General features: G+C 39.6%; 1 protein-coding gene across 5 annotated transcripts; it reads left to right on the top strand.

The window, feature by feature from the left end:
- Window positions 1-970: 970 nt before the first annotated feature.
- LOC132082899 (cyclin-dependent kinase 11B) lies at window positions 971-19,135 on the top strand. 5 transcript variants are annotated; one of them, XM_059487341.1, is made up of 19 exons: window positions 971-1,097; window positions 2,544-2,659; window positions 3,361-3,485; window positions 4,764-4,902; window positions 6,002-6,132; window positions 7,900-8,022; window positions 9,320-9,415; window positions 9,505-9,636; window positions 10,348-10,413; window positions 11,356-11,525; window positions 11,948-12,038; window positions 12,273-12,394; window positions 12,841-12,946; window positions 13,463-13,584; window positions 13,717-13,824; window positions 15,070-15,186; window positions 15,451-15,599; window positions 16,559-16,748; window positions 18,375-19,135. In XM_059487341.1, exons 1-19 carry the CDS (start codon window positions 987-989, stop codon window positions 18,465-18,467), a joined length of 2,307 nt encoding a protein of 768 aa, XP_059343324.1. In that variant the 5' UTR covers window positions 971-986; the 3' UTR covers window positions 18,468-19,135. The 5 variants fall into 5 exon arrangements, with proteins under 5 accessions (XP_059343324.1, XP_059343322.1, XP_059343323.1 ...); XM_059487339.1 differs by having other exon boundaries at window positions 11,350-11,525; XM_059487340.1 differs by having other exon boundaries at window positions 9,317-9,415.
- Window positions 19,136-20,067: the final 932 nt, after the last annotated feature.

The following is a 20,067-nucleotide window of genomic DNA, read 5'->3' as shown; positions in this document are numbered from 1 at the left end:
GGAGGAGCCCGCCTCCTTTTTATCTCAATTTCCCTTCTCTCATTCCCCATTTCTGAGGTACTTGAGAGGTTCAGACCTCCCGATACACCTGATACTAAAGATTTCCCTCTAATGTACAACCCTCCCTTTTCATTTTTAATTCTTACAGAATTTAGGTGTTTTTCTTCCCCCATTGTTTCTTTCATCTTGCGATATCCAATTTCATTTATCAGCAAACCTAAAGTTTATTTGTAAAATCAAGTATCATTTTCCATTCATCAATCAGTGGAATCCTTCCCCTTTTTTCTTCTCTCTCCCAGTACTGGTTTTATCCACCAGCAGCCCCACAGCTGGTTTGGAAAGACAAATCCACCATTCCTTTTAGGTGCTTGGGGTATTCCACAAATCAAAGCCCTGTTGCAAATTTTTGCTGTTTATAAATCTCAATAATATATATGTATGTATATATATGCTATGTCACTTTTATATATATATATAGTTACATATATATAGGCACACACACATATATATATATATGTAAGTGACATAGTACTCTTGTTAATTAATATTCTGCCTTCTATGTGTTAATTATTCTTCCACTTCTCATGCTAATTAGTGCCTTTCTCTGTGGTTGTGCTGGAATTACCTTTTCCTCAGTGACTGCTGATTTCAGCACAGTTGGCTTCATTATTTTCTTCCTTATCTCAGGAGTTGTGCCATAAATCCTGCATTCTGTGTCCTTTTTTCCCAAAGCTTTATTACCTCAGGTCATTATTAAATAATGGGCATAAATTGGTTTTCTTGCCCTCCAGCAGCTCCCTGAGCTCTTACAGAGTCTTTCTTTGGGTGCAAAACAAACATTTTTCATCCACCATAAATCAGCTCTATCATGGCTTTACTCTAAAACAAAACATTAAATAAATGGGTGTGAAAGAGATTTGTTTCTATTTATTTGTGGGGTTTTTCAATGTCTGCTTCTTTTGCAGAGGGTGTTTTTTGGAACTCAAATGGGTGATGAAAAGGATTCTTGGAAGGTGAAGACTTTAGATGAGATTCTCCAGGAGAAGAAACGAAGGAAGGAGCAAGAGGAGAAGGCAGAGATCAAACGTATGAAAAATGTAAGCTGCGCTTTGGGACTCATTTAATTAAATTATTTACTTTATTAATAGAAAGCTGCATTTTAATGGGGTGCACTGCCTGTATCCTGATTTTCTGGTGATTTTTTCTGATGCTCTGTCAGCTGAAGTTTTTTCTGTGTGGTCTCTAATTCCAAAGTTTTACAAAAATATGAAGCTTTGTGAAGATTTCATTGGCCTTGCATTATATACTGTGATTTCTTATAGTTATTGGTCAGAAAAGAGAAATAAATTAATGCAATTAATAATTTAAATGTAGATAATTATATATAAATTATATACAATGATTAATGTTTAAATTAAATTAATTTAAAATAAAATAGATAAATAAAAAAAATCAACTGGGGCTTGCATTTCAAGGAACAATTTTTAAAGGTTTTATAGAAGAATGGGTTAAAATTCTGGGTTTGGGATAAATTTTATCTTGCTGTTTGGTTATTGGTCAGAAAAGTTATTATTTTGTTACTGGTCAGAAAAGAGAAATAAATTAATGCAATTAATGATTTAAATAATTATATGCAATAATTAATATTTAAATAAATAAGATATAAAAATATATATAAAAATAATCAACTGGGGCTTGCAGTTCAAGGAATAACTTTTAAAGATTTTATAGAAAAATGGGTTAAAATTCTGGGTTTGGAATCACTCTTATGTTGCTGTTTGGTTATTGGTCAGAAAAGATAAATTATTGTAATTAATAGTTTAGATTTAGATAATTATATATAATTATATGCAATTATTAATTTTAAAGAAAAATTGCTTTATTTATTTATATGTATCTATATGTTTATATTTTAATTCATTTAAAATTAATTAATCAACTGGGGCCTGCAGTTCAAGGAACAATTCTTAAAGGTTTTATAGGAGAATGGGTTAAAATTCTGGGTTTGGAATCACTCTTATGTTGCTGTTTGGTTATTGGTCAGAAAAGATAAATTATTGTAATTAATAGTTTAGATTTAGATAATTATATATAATTATATGCAATTATTAATTTTAAAGACAAATTAATTAATTTTAAATGAATTAAATATATGTATATATATATATATATATATAGATAAAGTAATCAACTGGGGCCTGCAGTTCAAGGAACAATTCTTAAAGGTTTTATAGAAGAATGGGTTAAAATTCTGGGTTTGGAATCACTTTTCTGTTGCTATTTAGTTTTGTTCAGCTGTGTGCAAAATAATTATTGCAGAAAATACCACACAATAATTATTGCACTCCTCCTCCTTGTTTAATTTTATCTAATTTTGTGAAATTAATGCACTTCAGCCCAAAGTGCTGCTGTCACAAATCAGTGATTTCACAGGGGTGACCAATCCAGGCTGAATTTTTGGGCCAGCAGAGGAAGATTTCAGTAATATTTAATTTTATTCACTTTGAGCCATACAAATAAACAGATTTTCCCTGTTCCCTCAGTCAGATGACAGGGATTCCAAGAGGGATTCTCTTGAGGAGGGGGAGCTGAGAGACCATCGCATGGAAATCACCATCAGGAACTCACCCTACAGGAGGGAAGACTCCATGGAAGACAGGTGAGGATGAGGAAATAAAAAGAGGAAAAAATTCCTGAAATTTACCTTTCAAATCCTTAAATTAACCTTTCAATGTCCTGAGAAAAGGTTTCAAATATCTGAAGGGAAAATCAAATTTTAGAAGGGAAAATCCTTTTTGTAGCACACACTTGTGAAGCACTGGTTGAGATTTAACCCATTTAAGTGTTGTGTTCCAGTTTGGATTTATTGTGGAAACCCAAAATAAAATGGGAATCTTTTCCAAGCAAGGAGACCAATTTAAGTGTTGTGTTCCAGTTTGGATTTATTGTGGAAACCCAAAATAAAATGGGAATCTTTTCCAAGCAAGGAGACCAATTTAAGTGTTGTGTTCCAGTTTGGATTTATTGTGGAAACTCAGAATAAAATGGGAATCTTTTCCAAGCAAGGAGACCAATTTAAGTGTTGTGTTCCAGTTTGGATTTATTGTGGAAACCCAAAATAAAATGGGAATCTTTTCCAAGCAAGGAGACCAATTTAAGTGTTGTGTTCCAGTTTGGATTTATTGTGGAAACTCAAAATAAAATGGGAATCTTTTCCAAGCAAGGAGACCAATTTAAGTGTTGTGTTCCAGTCTGGATTTATTGTGGAAACCCAAAACAAACCAGGAATCTTTTCCAGCCAAGGAAATGTGTGGATTTCCCCTGTCCCCTCCCTGAGTTCATTCCTGTCCTGCCTTCCAGGGGAGAAGAAGATGATTCCTTGGCCATCAAACCCCCCCAGCAAATGTCCAGGAAAGAGAAAACCCATCACAGGAAGGATGAGAAGAGGAAAGAGAAACGCAGGCACAGGAGCCACTCTGCAGAAGGTGATTCTGGGAGTAGAATAAATAAAATAACTCAGGCTGGGGGAAACCCAGCAGCTGGATAGACAGAGAAATTTAAATTGTTTATTTCTTTGGCTGTTTTGGTGCCCTCAGGGGACTGACAGGGGTGTGAGTGTGGTCAGAGGAGAGAAATCACTTTGGGACAGGGACTCTGAGGTCACTTTTACTCCTTGAAGCCTGATAAGATTCTCTCTGGCTTCACTGAGGGAAAGATCTCTGATCTTTGTACCTGCCAAAATATCCTTTCTAGAGATATTCCTATCAGTTAAACAATCATTTTTTACTTCAATACAAGTATTCTTTCTGGCTTCACTGAGTGACAGAGCTCTGATCTTTGTACCTGTTAAGGAAAAAATATCATTTCTAGAGACATTTCCATTGTCAATAAGAACCATATTTTAACTTTAATGCAAGTATTCTTTCTGGCTTCACTGAGTGAAAGAACTCTGATCTTTGTACCTGCTAAGGAAAAAATATCATTTCTAAAGCAAGTCCTATTGTCTTCCTATCAATAACAGCCATTTTTTACTTTATTACAAGTATATTCTCTTTGGCTTCACTGAGTGAAAGATCTCTGATCTTTGTACCTGCCAAGGGAAAAAAATATCCTTTCTAGAGTCAGTCCCATTGTCTTCCTATCAATAACAACCATTTTTTATTTTAATTCAGATATTCTCTTTGGCTTCACTGAGTGAAAGATCTCTGGTCTTTGTACCTGCCAAGGGAAAAAAATATCCTTTCTAGAAATATTCCCCTTGTCTTCCTGTCAATAACAACCATTTTTTATTTTAATTCAGATATTCTCTTTGGCTTCACTGAGTGAAAGATCTCTGGTCTTTGTACCTGCCAAGAAAAAATAAATATCCTTTCTAGAGTCATTCCCATTAATAACAACCATTTTTTACTTTAATAAAATATTCCTGCAAAATATGACTTACAGACTTTGGGCTTCCAACCCCCTTTCAGAACAGGAATTTCTGTGTTAAGAAAATTTAAGAAAACAACAGAGCTCGTGGCAATGGTTCTCATCAGTTTCACCCCCTGAGTTTTGCTTTCAGTGATTATTTGGAGCAGTAACACTCAGAAATTGATTTGTTTGTTGAAGGGAAATTGAAATGAATTTGTGTTTGTTGAAGGGAAATTGAAATGAATTTGTGTTTGTTGAAGGGAAATTGAAATGAATTTGTGTTTGTTGAAGGGAAATTGAAATGAATTTGTGTTTGTTGAAGGGAAATTGAAATGAATTTGTGTTTGTTGAAGGGAAACACGCCAGAGTGAAGGAGAAGGAACGGGAGCACGAGCGTAGGAAGAGACACAGAGAGGAGCAGGATAAAGCCCGGCGAGAATGGGAGAGACAGAAACGGAGAGAGATGGCAAGGGAACATTCCAGAAGGGAGAGGTACATCCATCCCTGCCTGCTCTGGGCATGGGGAAAGAACCAAAAAAATCCACTTTGTTCTTCACTTAATTATTTTTTAAATGCTTCATTACTGTGGGTATTCCAGGTGAATTCACTGGAATAAAAATATGAAGCTTTGTGAAGGTTTCATTGCTCTTGCATGATATACTGTGATTTCTTATAGTTATTGGTCAGAAAAGATGAATAAATTAATGCAATTAATAATTTAAATTTAGATAATTATATATAATTATATACAGTAATTAATGTTTAAACTAAATTAATTTTAAATAAAATATATAAATAAAAGTAATCAACTGAGGCTTGCAGTTCAAGGAACAATTTTTAAAGATTTTATAGAAGGGGTTAAAATCATGGGTTTGGAATCACTTTTATCTTGGTGTTTGGTTATTGGTCAAAAGTTATTATTTAGTTATTGGTCAGAAAAGATAAATTAATGTAGTTAATTTAAATTTAGATAATTATCTATAGTTATATACAATAATTAATTTTTTAAAGAAATCAGATACATTAATTTTAAATAAATAAAAAGATTAGATGGTCTTAGGGGTTTTTCCAACCTAAAAAATAGGTACAAAGCAGATTTTCACTGGGGATTAATTACCTGGATTATCATGGGATTAATTAACTGAACTGGCTTAATTTTTGCTTAAATCCTGATAGGGTGGAGAAATGCTGGTCTGGATCTTCTAAACCTGTTTTTTAAGGGATCACCTGAAAAACTCCACCTGTTTCTGACTGGAGGTGTTGAGAAGGAAATTGAGTTCAGTGGTTTGATGTTGCAAACCAATTTTCCTTCTCTTCACCAGCTGAATTTACAACAAACAAAAATTATTTAACCACATTGAACCAGTTTTCAGATTTAACCAGTTGTCCTTCTCTTCACCAGCTGAATTTATAACAAACAAAAATTATTTAACCAGATTGAACCAATTTTCAGATTTAACCAGTTGTCCTTCTCTTCACCAGCTGAATTTATAACAAACAAAAATTATTTAACCAGATTGAACCAATTTTCAGATTTAACCAGTTGTCCTTCTCTTCACCAGCTGAATTTATAACAAAAATTATTTTCCAGAGATCGTTTGGAGCAACTGGAGAGAGAAAGGGAAAGGAAAATCCGGGAGCAGCAGAAGGAGCAGCGAGAGCAAAAGGAGAGGGAGAGGAGAGCTGAGGAGAGGAGGAAGGAGAGGGAAGCCAGGAGAGAAGGTGACTCCCTCTGCACAAATCAGATTTACTAGCACTTTCCTACCTGTTTACACACTGCTGAATGGAGGGGTAGAAATGTTTTTTATTAAAGCAGCACCAGAATTTAAGAAATATTAAAGTGGGGAGGGTCTGGCATGGGAGGGAAAAGGAAATTCAAGTTTTATTTGGGGAGATAAAATGATGTGATGATGTTATGGGCCTTAAATATCCTGAGAAGTTGGTCAGTGAGTCCTTGTCTCTCCCTGTCAGGGAGATTTCCTTAAAAACAGGATTTCTGAGGGGGAAATTTCCTATAAAAACAGGATTTCTGAGGTGAAAATTTCGTATAAAAACAGGATTTCTGAGGGGGAGATTTCCTATAAAAGCAGGATTTCTGAAGGGGAGATTTCCTATAAAAGCAAGATTTCTGAGGGGGAGATTTCCTATAAAAGCAGGATTTCTGAAGGGGAGATTTCCCATAAAAACAGGATTTCTGAGGGGGAAAATTTCCTATAAAAACAGGATTTCTGAGGGGAAAATTTCCTATAAAAACAGGATTTCTGAGGGGAAAATTTCCTATAAAAGTAGGATTTCTGAGGGGGGAATTTCCTATAAAAACAGGATTTCTGAGGGGAAATTTCCTATAAAAGCAGGATTTCTGAAGGGGAAATTTCCTATAAAAGCAGGATTTCTGAGGGGGAAATTTCCTATAAAAACAGGATTTCTGAGGGGGAGATTTCCTATAAAAACAGGATTTCTGAGGGGGAGATTTCCTATAAAAGCAGGATTTCTGAGGGGGAGATTTCCTATAAACACAGGATTTCTGAGGGGGAGATTTCCTATAAACACAGGATTTCTGAGGGGAGATTTCCCATAAAAACAGGATTTCTGGAGGTGCCACTGTGTTCAGTGGTTCTGAACTCTTTGGCTGAGCCTAACTCAGTTTGATAGAGGTTGAAACATCAAAATTCAATGTTTTAGGGATTTGGGGGAATAAATTGCAAAGGGGGAGAGGTCATGAAAGTACTCCAGGCATGGCAAATGCTGCACTGGGAGTCAGGTGGGATTTTCTGGTGCCTGAAGAGTTTAAGTTTTGCACTTTTTGCATGTTGGATGTTTGCAATCTCAGATCATTTTTGGTTCAAGGATCTCTGGCCCAACTTTCAGAGGTAAAAAACACAGCCCATTCCTGTGATCAGGTGACAGAGATTATTCAAGCATAGCAAAACAATTCATATTTTTTGCTTTCTCTTTCTTGCTCAGCTCATACCAAACAGCTCCTTTTTGTGCTTGGCTTTGTGCTGATAGTGCTCAATCTGTGTAACTTTTAATTTCATTGATTTTATTGTTCTGAATGTTCTGTCAGCTCCTTCTAAACCTCAGCTGGTTTGATTCTTTTACATATTTTCCACTTCTTTCTCTGGCATTAATGCTTTAGAATCAGGGTTTTTATTGTGTAACATACAGGGCAGCTTGCTTCTGTTTTTAAGTGTGGCAGCAGCTTTCTCTAAGCAGTACAAACCCATATTTTATTTGAGATCAATCAAAACCCTTCATTCTCCCAGAAAGAAGAGTTAAATACTGGTTTAATACTTAATATAATATAATATACTTAAGCTTAAATACTTAAATTTAATACTTAAATACTGATTTAAGTAGGTTTCTCTCCCATTCTTCCCCATTACCCTGTTAAAAAATAATTAAAACATTCCAATCAGGTGGCTGTGGCAGACAGGACTACTCTAACTAGGCAGATGTAACAATTTCTTGTGGTTTTGTTTTCCCTAGTTTCTGCACACCATAGAACAGTGAGGGAAGAATATGGAGACAAAGTAAAAATGAGACCCTGGAGTCGCAGCCCCTTGCGCCAGCAGAGAGACAAGCTTGAGCAAGGAGAGAGCAGGAAACCAGGTAGCATCTGCCACTCTACACTGTCTTGGGGGACAGCTGGGGGTAAAAAATCAAATTCAATCAAACTCAATTCATTTTTAGTCTCAAACAAACATCCCAGGTGCTCAGTTCCAGCTCAGCCCCAGCGGCGTAAATCTGGAATCCTCACCAATGTCTCTTTCCTGAAGCAGTGCTGGTTTTGCAGGACATGCACAAGTGATAAATGGAATATTTAGGGGTAGGAATAGCAATTGGAAAAGGTTCTAAATGAGTTACCCCCTTTCAGTGGTGAAAGAAGCAGCTGACTGAATTTTTAAAATCCTGCAGTTGAATTGCCTTGCAGGTTAAAAAGGGATTGGTTACTCCAGCTCCAGATGGATTTGGGGTTAGGAGCTAAATTACCTTGAAAAGTGACCTCAGTGAGCATCACTGATTCTGTCATCTTGTGGATTAATTAGATACTGAAGGCAGAATTCTCCTTAGATGGTGAATTTTGTTATACAAGCCAGAAAATGATCCCACCTGAAGGTTCTTGGGGTAGGGAATTTGCACAAGTGACATAAAAATGCCTTTGTTTGAGGGAGGAAAGCTCTGATGTGTGCAGCTGTGAAAAGAAGTGGAGGCACCCAGGGCAGGATGGAATCAGCTGGAATTTTTTGTAGAGATGGAATTCCAGGTAGAGGCACCCAGAGGAGGATGGAATCAATGGAATTCTAGATGTAGGCTCCCAGAGCAGGATGGAATCAGCTGGAATTCCAAATGTAGGCACCCAAAGTGGGATGGAATCAGCTGGAATTAATTGTAGAGATTGAATTCCAGGTGGAGACACTCAGAGCAGGATGGAATCAACTGGAATTCCACCCAGAGCAGGATGAAATCAGCTGCAATTCCAGGTGCAGGCAGCAAGGCCTGGGAAGCTCCTGCCCCATCAACCAGCAGGGATTTTTCATGGTGATCACTGGAGCAGTGAGCACTGACAGTAACCAGTGTGTAGGGACCTGTCCTGGTGATTTTTGTCACCATGGTGCTTTTTCCCCATTTTCCCCCTGTTTTAATTCATCTTAGGAACACCATGTTTAAAAATCAGGTCAATGTTCCATATTTTTGCTTGTTAAACCTACACCACTACAATCCAGAAAAGCTGTTTGTCATTGAGCAGAGTGTGAAATTATTATTATTTATTTTTTTAGTGCTGTGAATTTCCAGTACTGAATATTCAGCACTGATTTAATGCCAGCAGAAAGTGAAGCAGGGAATTCAGAGGCTTGGAAATGATACTCAATTAGCACTGTGCTTTTAATTTTTGTGGTTTCAGCAGTAAAAGAAGAGAAACCAGAAGAGAGGGATCCTCTGTCAGACTTGCAGGACATCAGTGACAGTGAGAGAAAAACCAGCTCAGCAGAGTCTTCCTCAGGTGATGAAATGCAATTTAGGAGCTGTAATTAATTGTAGAGATGTAATTAATTTCACTGTGAGTGTTAATGCCTGATTATTCCTGGACAGAATCTGGATCAGGCTCAGAAGAGGAGGAGGAAGAGTCCAGCAGTGAAGGCTCTGAGGAGGAGGGGGAGGAAGAGGAGGAGGAGGAGGAGGAGACAGGAAGCAATTCTGAGGAGGTGTCTGAGCAATCAGCAGGTGAGGATTCCACCAAGGGCTGTCTGATTTTCTTTATTTTCTTTATTTTCCTCATGCTGTGCTGTTTTATTTGAACATTTTCCTTTTCTCTTAGTCTAGGCTAGGCTGAGACCTCACAGGTCAAGATAACTAAAAAGAGAACCCCCAAGTCCAAGTCCCATTCTGTCCTTTTGGTAGAGGTAATACCAATTCTTATCTAAGGAGCCAGAGCAGAAACCTGAGAGCCATTTCTGTCAGAGGTTCAGGTGGTTCTGTGGCATCAAATACTCTGCAGAGCACAGTTTGCACTTTGGGGGGTGGTGAAATCCAAATGTCTTTGGCATTTTGTGTTATCTTCATTCATTTGGAAAAAACTTCTGAAATTTGCAACAGAAAATAATTCAAAGTTCAGTAGTTCAGTAAAGAAGTCTGAGTGCAGCTGTTCTTGTCATTAATTAGTAAAGGCACAAGAGCAGGCTCTGGTTGATGGCTGGGTGTTTTTCTTTAAAATAATTACAATTAATCAGGAAATATTAATAATTTATTTACCTGCCCACCTCCCAATTCCCAGAGAATTGGTAAAAGTTGTGTTCCCTGTTGGAAGTGAACAAAATTTCTTGGTCATGGCAGTGCAGAGGCCTGGTGAGGTGGGAGAGGATTCCAGCAGGGATTTCCTCCCAGGGAGCTGCAGAAATTTGGATTTTTCCAACCAAACTTGGTTCTGTTTTGCAGAGGAGGTGAGCGAGGAGGAAATGAGCGAAGAGGAGGAGCGGGAGAATGGAAACCACATCCCAGTTGGTACAATGCAAATATTGAATGTTTTAAAGAAGTGTTTGCCTGAGGTTTTGCAGCTAGATAAATCTATTTCTACAAATATTTAAAATATCAAAATGCTGTTCTCATGTCAAACTCAGAAATTCCTTGAAATCTGCTCCAAGCTTTGTGTTTAGAGGGAATCAGTCTAATGAGCTGATGTTTCCTTCTCTTTCATTTCTTTTGTCTTCTCATCAAAATCAGAGAATGAGACCCAAAATGGGAATGAGAATCTTGGGTCAATTTTATCTTCCATTCTGGTGAAAAGATTTCTTTTTCTGACCTGCTGCATTAACACTGGAATCAAAATCAGAGAATGAAACCCAGAATGAGAATCTTGGGACAATTTTCTCTTCCATTCTGGTGTAAATTTATTTTTCTGACCTGGAGGCTGTAGGTGAATTCCTGAAAGCATCACCTTTGCCAAGAAGAGAAATTTGGCTTCTCCACCATCTGCCATGCAGTGCTCAATGTCACCACCTTTATTTACCTAAAGCTGAGTTTATTTAATCCTCACAGCTCCTCTTTCCAACACTGATTCTGAATTTTAAAGTTCCAGAGTCGAGGTTTGACTGGGATTCTGCAGGGAGTGAGGTGGAGGTCAATTTTCTCTTCCATTCTGGTTTAAAGATTTATTTTCCTGACCTGCTGCATTCACCCTGGAATCAAAATCAGAATGAGACCCAGAGTGAGAGTGAGAATCTTGGGTCAATTTTCTCTTCAATTCTAGTGTGAATTTATTTTTCTGACCTGGAAACTGTAGGTGAATTCCTGAAAGCCAAGAGGAGAAATTTGCCTTCTCCACCATCCTCTGCCACGCTGTGCTCAATGCCACCACCTTGATTTCCCTAAATAAATGAAGGATTAAGTTTATTTAATCCTCACAGCTCCTCTTTCCACCACTGATTCTGACTTTTAAAGTTCCAGAGTCGAGGTTTGACCGGGATTCTGCAGGGAGTGAGGTGGAGGAGGAGGAGATGGGGGAAGGCTCCCCTCATTCCAATGCCATGACAGAAGGGGAATACATCCCTGACTCTCCAGCTTCCTCCCCCATCGAGCTGAAACAGGAGCTTCCCAAATATCTTCCTGCCCTGCAGGTAGGGAATCACCCTCTCCAATATTTTTGATATCATTGAGATCTGTTATTTTGCTATTGCTGTCTGAAAATAGATCCTTGTGAGAGGAGAGTTCTGTTATCACAAAGAGAAATTGGTTATTCTTTATGTAACCAACAGCAAAGTGTAGAAATATTAATAAAAATCAGATTTTTACTAATTAATTATGTGAAAGGTGCTGAGTTGCTGCCTTTGTGCAAAAGTGAATGGAATAATTGAATTAATCTGCTGAAACACAGGATTCCTTTAGAAACTCCATGAAAAACAAACCCCAAAGACACCTTTCTCATGTGGTTTATAGCTGAATTCTTCTGCTAAATTTTAACTGTGAAGCTGCTGAAGTTGTTACAAAAGCAAAACCTTCCCCAGATGCTGGAGGAGTAAATTTTGTCTCTGATTTTCAGGGATGTCGCAGCGTGGAGGAATTCCAGTGTTTGAACAGGATTGAGGAGGGAACCTATGGAGTGGTGTACAGGGCAAAGGACAAAAAGACTGGTGGGTATCAGAGCCCTCCTCTTCCTCAGGGTGTTTATTTAGGGCTGGAAATTATTATTTTGCATTTTTTAGTGATGAACAAAATCTATTTAAAATATTTCTTTACCAGCAATATTTCTTTACTTGCTCATTTTCAAGGCAGAACAGCACAGATAATTAAATATTTAATCAGTGAGGCAGCACCTGGTAATGTGAATTATTAACTGTGTGATGGGAAATGTGTTTCCTTTACAGATGAAATCGTGGCTCTGAAGAGACTGAAAATGGAAAAGGAGAAGGAAGGTTTCCCCATTACTTCTCTGAGAGAAATAAATACAATTCTGAAAGCTCAGCACCTGAATATTGTCACTGTCAGAGTAAGGCTGCAATCTTTTATGTCTTTCATTTTGTTGAAATATTCCTCTTGGCTTTTAAATATAAAAATACCAGCAACCCGGGCAGATCTTACTGTTGTGAACAGTTGTGTGTTGCTCATAAGGCACAATCTGATATTTTACCAAAAAAAGAGCAATTTTTTTAATAGAAAAAATACAATTTTTAAGGATTTTTCCAATGGCAGCCTCCAGGAAACAGGAGCATTGGTGTAGTGCTTGTTGTTCTTTAACAGAGATTCAGCCTCAATAAAAAGTTATTTAATGAAAAGTTCTTTAATCTGCTTTACCACACTTTGAGCAGGCTGAGACCATGATTTGTTTAGTGTTTTCTCTGGATCCTTCCCAATTCCTCATGAATAAATAAAATAGATTTTGGATGCTTTTTAAACACCATATGTAAGTTTTGCTCATCTGGTTGTGTGTTGCAGGAGATTGTTGTGGGCAGCAACATGGATAAAATCTATATTGTGATGAATTATGTGGAGCACGACCTCAAGAGCCTGATGGAAACCATGAAGCAGCCTTTCCTGCCAGGTGCTGGGATCTCAGAGCTCACAGGGGCCAGCACAAATGGCCCTGCTGGCTCTGGGCACTGCCATGTGTTGCTTTGCAATGTCCTGTGTTCCTTGGAACTGACATTTCCTGCATTTTTCTGTTTGTTCTCCAAAACCTGACCCAAGTTAAGGTGTTGGCTGAGCCTCGTGCTGATGATGAATCCAGTTTGTGTTTGGGGTGGAAGTGGGGGAGTTTCACCTGTGCTGAACTGGAAAATAACACTGGGCTTTAATTTTGGCTGCTTCCCATGAGAGACAATAATTTCTGAGCATAATTTGGACGAATTCCAGCTGCCCAAATGAATTTTGCTGTTCTGTGACACATTTTTATAGTGCAGGCCCTACTGTGCTTTAACTAGACACTCCTTCCTGCCCTCCAAACAAACAAAACACAAATTCAAGGTAGATTTATTTTTTTCAATGCATTTTTTTATCATTTATTTATTTTCTTCAATGCATTTTTTATCATTTATTTCTTTATTTTTTATCACTGCAGGAGAAGTGAAGACTTTGATGATTCAGTTACTACGAGGGGTCAAACACCTCCACGACAACTGGATCCTTCACAGAGACTTGAAAACTTCCAACCTGCTGCTCAGTCATTCAGGCATTTTAAAAGTAAGAATTTGGAAAAAATGAGGAAATCAGGACAAATTCTGTGCTGCAGAGTTATAGCTGTGCCCAAAGTTGTGTGCAGTGGCATTGATGGTGAATGAGCAGTGCTGGAAATGTTGTTGGTTTTCCTTTCAGGTTGGAGATTTTGGGTTGGCCAGGGAATATGGGTCCCCCCTGAAGCCCTACACGCCTGTGGTGGTGACCCTGTGGTACAGAGCTCCTGAGCTGCTGCTGGGAGCCAAGGTGAGCTCCTCTTGTTCCTCTGGTTGCATTTATAAAACACCTGGCTGGATTTTATAAATCATTATCAATGTGTGAGCAATTAATTATATTGATTCATAGCTGAAAATCCTGATTATTCTATCATCATCATTATCATCATCATCATTATCATCACTATTATTATCACTATCATCCTATCATCCTATATCACTATCATCCATGGATATATAAATTATTATATAATTTATTATTCTACATTATTTATATTATTGTTGTATATCTTCATGTATATAATTATTATATAGTATTAAATATGTAATCTATTATTATAATATTATTTTATTACATAATTTTATAATATAGTATTATATCTTTTTCCTCATAATGGAAATATTATATATTATTAGATATAGTATACGGTTATATATTATAGATTATAGATTTATTGTTATTATTATCACTATTGTATAATATATTATTATATACAATTATATATTATTATTGTATATTTTAAATGTTATAATTATTATATAATATTAATTATATAGTATAATATTTTTCTTATATAATTTTATGATATATTATTATATATTTTTCATAATAATGGAAATATTCTATTATTATGTATTGCACTATTTATTTATTTATTTACTTACTTACTTACTTCCTTATCCTCCTAATGACATCTCAAACCCTTCCACCCTTCCCACACAGAGGGAGGGTGGGTGGCAGATGGATTTTGTTCCTTGGAAAGCTGATGTGCTCAGTGCTGATAGATGCTGCCAAAATGTCACTTTTGGCAGCTGGATATTAAATGCCTTTTTAAATTAGTCTAAAACCTGTGACATCTGAGAGCAGAATTATTCTAGAATGTTCCCTGCTGGTAGCTGAAGTCTGGGTGAATTCAGGGTTCTGTAGGGCTGCAGTGCCAAGAGCCCTGTCAGAAAAAAATTCTGATTTTTCAGCTGTGCTGCTTTGTTTGTGAGTGGAAAAGAGAGGCATCCATGTGGAGACTTTCACCTTTCATCCTGATAGATTTGTGTACAAGGGTATTGCTCATAATTCATCATTAGAAATCTGAAATAATTACAGTGAGATATTGAGAGAATAATCAAGACCTGGCCCTTGGGTATTGGACTGGTTGTGTGTGTTCTGCTCAAAAAAAAACCCAAATAAAACCCCAGAAACCACAACATCCCTCCAAACAACTCAGTGAAAAATCTTCCTGATTTTTCTGAGGTGTAATTTGATTTCCCTTCTTTCCAGGAGTATTCCACAGCCATAGACATGTGGTCAGTGGGGTGCATTTTTGGGGAGCTGCTGACACAGAAGCCGCTGTTCCCAGGGAAGTCAGAGATCGACCAGATTAACAAAGTTTTTAAGGTAATTTTGAAAATATTTTGGGATTTTAACTGATTCTAGAAACAGAAGCATTGGTGTAGGGCTTGTTGTTCTTTAACAGAGATTCAGCCTCAATAAAAAGTTATTTAATGAAAAGTTCTTTAATCTGCTTTACCACACTTTGAGCAGGCTGAGACCATGATTTGTTTAGTGTTTTCTCTGGATCCTTCCCAGTTCCTCATGAATAAATAAATAAAGGATTGCACTCTGAGTTTATTAAAGGGATATTTGAATTTTCATTTGCAGGATCTGGGCACTCCCAGTGAAAAGATCTGGCCAGGTTACAACGAGCTGCCAGCAGTGAAGAAAATGACCTTCACAGAGTATCCCTACAACAACCTGCGCAAGAGATTCGGGGCTCTGCTCTCCGACCAGGGCTTCGACCTCATGAACAAGTGGGTGCCAAATGCCAGGGATCCCTGGGAATTTCTGGGCAGGAAAACAATTTCCTGTGTTGTGGAAGGTTTATAAAATCATGCCCAGGTTGTGTGGTTAACACTGTGTTACAGGAGTAGCTGGTGTGTTAGGAGAATGGCTAAAATCTCTCTTGAAATAGCAAAAATTGTAAATATTCTGATGGAATTACCCTGGATCCCTTTGGAGCTTTATATTTCTATCCAAGGGTATTGATTTGGTATCATTTTATTACTGGGTATAATAGAATTATACCCAATAACAGAATGTCTAAAATCTCTCTTAAAATAGCAAAAATTGTAAATATTTTAGAATAATTACCCTGGGTCCCTTTGGAGCTTTATCTGTCTTTCCAAGGGTATTGGTATAATTCTATAAATTTGGTATTACTGGGTATTGGGTGTAATTCTATTATTTTGGTATAATTTTATTACTGGGTATTAGGAATAATTCTATTAATTTGGTACCATTTTATTACTGGACATTGGATATAATTATATTATTTTGGTATCATTTTGTTACTGGGTATTGGGTGTAATTCTATTACTTTGGCATAATTTTATTACTGGAAATTTTGTATTAATTTGGTATAATTCAATTACAGGACATTGGGTATAATTCTGTTCATTTGGTATCATTTTATTACTGGACATTTTGTATTAACTTAGTATCATTCCTGGGTACTGGGTATAATTCTGTTACTAGGTATTGGTATAATTCTATTAAAATGATACCAAAGCAATAGAATTATACCAATAGCTACTCCCAGAATTCCACCCAACCACTCGAATTCCACCAAATCAATAGAATTCCACCCAACACCTGTAACAGAATCACCCCAATACCCAGTGCCACAATTCTGCCGAACATCCCAAAACCCTCCAGAGCATTCCTGACAGTTTTGGGGGGTTAAAATCTCCTTTTCCCGCATCCTTGGCAGTTTCCTGACATACTACCCGGCGCGGCGCATCACGGCCGAGGACGGGCTGAAGCACGAGTACTTCAGGGAGACCCCGCTGCCCATCGACCCCTCCATGTTCCCCACCTGGCCAGCCAAGAGCGAGCAGCAGAGGGTCAAGAGGGGCACCAGCCCCCGGCCCCCCGAGGGAGGGCTGGGCTACAGCCAGCTGGTGAGTGGGTACAGGGCTACAGGCAGCTGGTGAGTGGGTACAGGGCTACAGCCAGCTGGTGAGTGGGTACAGGGCTACAGGCAGCTGGTGAGTGGGCACAGGGGTACAGCCAGCTGTGAGTGGGTACAGGGCTACAGCCAGCTGGTGAGTGGGCACAGGGCTACAGGCACTGGTGAGTGGGTACAGGGGCTACAGGCAGCTGGTGAGTGGGCACAGGGCTACAGCCAGCTGTGAGTGGGCACAGGGCTACAGCCAGCTGGTGAGTGGGTACAGGGCTACAGGCACTGGTGAGTGGGTACAGGGGCTACAGGCACTGGTGAGTGGGTACAGGGCTACAGGCAGCTGGTGAGTGGGTACAGGGGTACAGCCAGCTGGTGAGTGGGCACAGGGCTACAGCCAGCTGGTGAGTGGGCACAGGGCTACAGGCAGCTGGTGAGTGGGCACAGGGCTACAGGCAGCTGGTGAGTGGGTACAGGGGTACAGGCACTGGTGAGTGGGTACAGGGGCTACAGCCAGCTGGTGAGTGGGCACAGGGGTACAGCCAGCTGGTGAGTGTGGCACAGGGCTACAGCCAGCTGGTGAGTGTGGCACAGGGCTACAGGCAGCTGGTGAGTGGGCACAGGGCTACAGGCAGCTGGTGAGTGGGCACAGGGCTACAGCCAGCTGGTGAGTGGGTACAGGGCTACAGGCAGCTGGTGAGTGGGTACAGGGCTACAGCCAGCTGGTGAGTGTGGCACAGGGCTACAGGCAGCTGGTGAGTGGGTACAGGGGCTACAGGCAGCTGGTGAGTGGGTACAGGGCTACAGGCAGCTGGTGAGTGGGTACAGGGCTACAGGCACTGGTGAGTGGGTACAGGGGCTACAGGCAGCTGGTGAGTGTGGCACAGGGCTACAGCCAGCTGGTGAGTGGGTACAGGGGTACAGGCAGCTGGTGAGTGGGTACAGGGCTACAGGCAGCTGGTGAGTGGGTACAGGGGCTACAGGCAGCTGGTGAGTGGGTACAGGGGTACAGGCACTGGTGAGTGGGTACAGGGCTACAGCCAGCTGTGAGTGTGACACAAGGCTACAGCCAGCTGTGAGTGTGGGTGTGACACAGGGCTACAGGCAGCTGTGAGTGTGACACAGGGCAGGGCTTCAGCTGAGATGGGATTTGCGTGGGATCCTGAGTCCAGCTTTCCTTCCCAAAGTCAGTGTGAGCTGGGCACAGCTCCAGAGCCTTCTCTGGGGCTGGGTTTTGGTTGGGATCTTGAGATTCACCTGGACTTGCAGGGAGAATCCAGTTTTCCTTCCCAAAGTCAGTGCTGGTGAGGGTGGCACAGCTCCAGAGCCTCCCCTGGGGCTGGGATTTGGTTGGGATCCTGAGATTCACCTGCACTGGCAGGGAAAGTCCATTTTTTTCTTTCTCATGCAGTCCAAAGTGGGTACAGAATTAGGAACACTCCAACTGCTTTTAGCAATGGCCAATTTTGAAATAGCAATATTTAAAGATTATGAATAACCTTAACTGTGATGGCACTAAATCATTTATTTCTCATCTTGAGATACTTTATTTTTGCTGTTTAGAGTTTTGGAGGGGTAAGTGCAGCTGCCCAGCCCCTGCTCAGTGCCCTGTGCTTGCTTTTCACAGGGTGATGATGACCTGAAGGACACAGGTTTCCATCTGACCACCACGAACCAAGGAGCATCTGCTGCAGGACCTGGCTTCAGCCTCAAGTTTTGAACTCAACATAAAAAAGAAGAGGGAAAAAAAAATCCCCAAAAATCAAAAAAAAGCACCATTCATGTGAGTGGATTTGATGCCCCAGTTCTGTTCTGTGTTAGGGGCACAGATGTTTTTCCCTGTGAAAAAAACTCAAAGATTATCACAGATTCCAAGGCTCTTGTTTTATAAATCAATGTGGAGTTTAACTGCTGCATTCCATTAGAGGACTGGAGTTACCTGAAAACCCAGGATCATCACAAACTGTGACAAAGGACAACTTGAAATAATAGTCCTGGAACAGTTTCTGGTTTATTTTTTTTTTTTTGTTGAGTTTGTTTTGTTTTGTTTTGTTTTCCTTGTAAATTTGTAGAATTAAAATACATTTTCAATTGTTTAATAGTGTGAAGGATTTCATTGCTTCACATGCAGCAAAGTGGGATGTTGGTGACAGTAAAGAGAGTTTATTTTTTATTTTAAGTAATAAATTGTTTGTGTCTGAATATATTTGGGGCAAAAAGAAAAATGACAATTCTGAGGTTGTATCCTTGGAGAGGGCTGGGCTGGGTTTGATACTCCCTGACCAGAATTTTTTTGTTTGTTCTGTAAATGTATTTACAGTGGTGCAAAACAAATTACTCTATTGTTTTATAAATCAAAAAGATTTAATATGGAGACTTGAAACTTTATTTTCTGTGAAAGTTTGGTTTTTTATATTTTTTGCCCTTTTTCCATGCAGAGAAGACCTCAGCCTCAGTGGTTGTGCAAGGCCACATTCCAGTCCTTTCTGGGGAGAGAGGAGAGGAGGAATCCTGGTGCAATCTCATCCTCTGATTTGTGAAGCTGTCACTTTGTTTTGGGAACAGGGAGATCTGAAAACACCACATTTTCCTGCAGCCACAGCTGGGCACCAGGCCAGGCAGGGATTAACTCCAACCTTAAACATTTTATTTATCAGATTCAGCCCCTTCTGGGGAGCTTTGCTGGGGCTGGGACGTGGCTGTGCTGCGTTGTGGTGAGCTGGAAAAGCAGCCTGGGTGTTTTCCTGTGTTCCCCTCAGCCTGAAGGAGAAACAGCTGAACATGGCTGATTCCAGAAGCTTCCCCAGGAACCCAGGGAGGCTGTGCAGGATTAAAGCATGACCCCAGTGCATAGTTTGGCCATGACATGGAGCTGTTCCTTCCCAGCTTCCCTGCTCCAGCTCCTCTCCAGCTGGATGGGGCAGTGTCACCCCATCCTGAGGGAGGGAATCACCCCAATCCCACTGGGCTCAGGGCTCAGAGCCCTTAATTACCAAACTGGGCAGCTCAGACCCCTTAAGGATCAAATTCTGAGCAGTGCAGACCCCTTAATTACCAAACTGAGCATTGCAGACCCTTAATTATCAAACTGGGCAGCTCAGACCCCTTAATTACCAAACTGAGCAATGCAGACCCCTCAAGGACCAAAGTGAGCAGCTCAAACTCTTCAAGGACCAAACTCTGAGCAGTGCAGACCCTTCAAGAACCAAATTGGGCAGCTCAGACCCCTTAATTACCAAACTGAGCAGTGCAGACCCTTAATTACCAAACTGGGCAACTCAGATCCCTCAAGGACCAAACTCTGAGCAGCTCAAACCCCT

This window comes from Ammospiza nelsoni, chromosome 22 (assembly GCF_027579445.1).
Source record: "Ammospiza nelsoni isolate bAmmNel1 chromosome 22, bAmmNel1.pri, whole genome shotgun sequence".
NCBI classification, from domain to species: domain Eukaryota; kingdom Metazoa; phylum Chordata; class Aves; order Passeriformes; family Passerellidae; genus Ammospiza; species Ammospiza nelsoni.
This window is presented reverse-complemented; position numbering and strand designations above follow the sequence as displayed.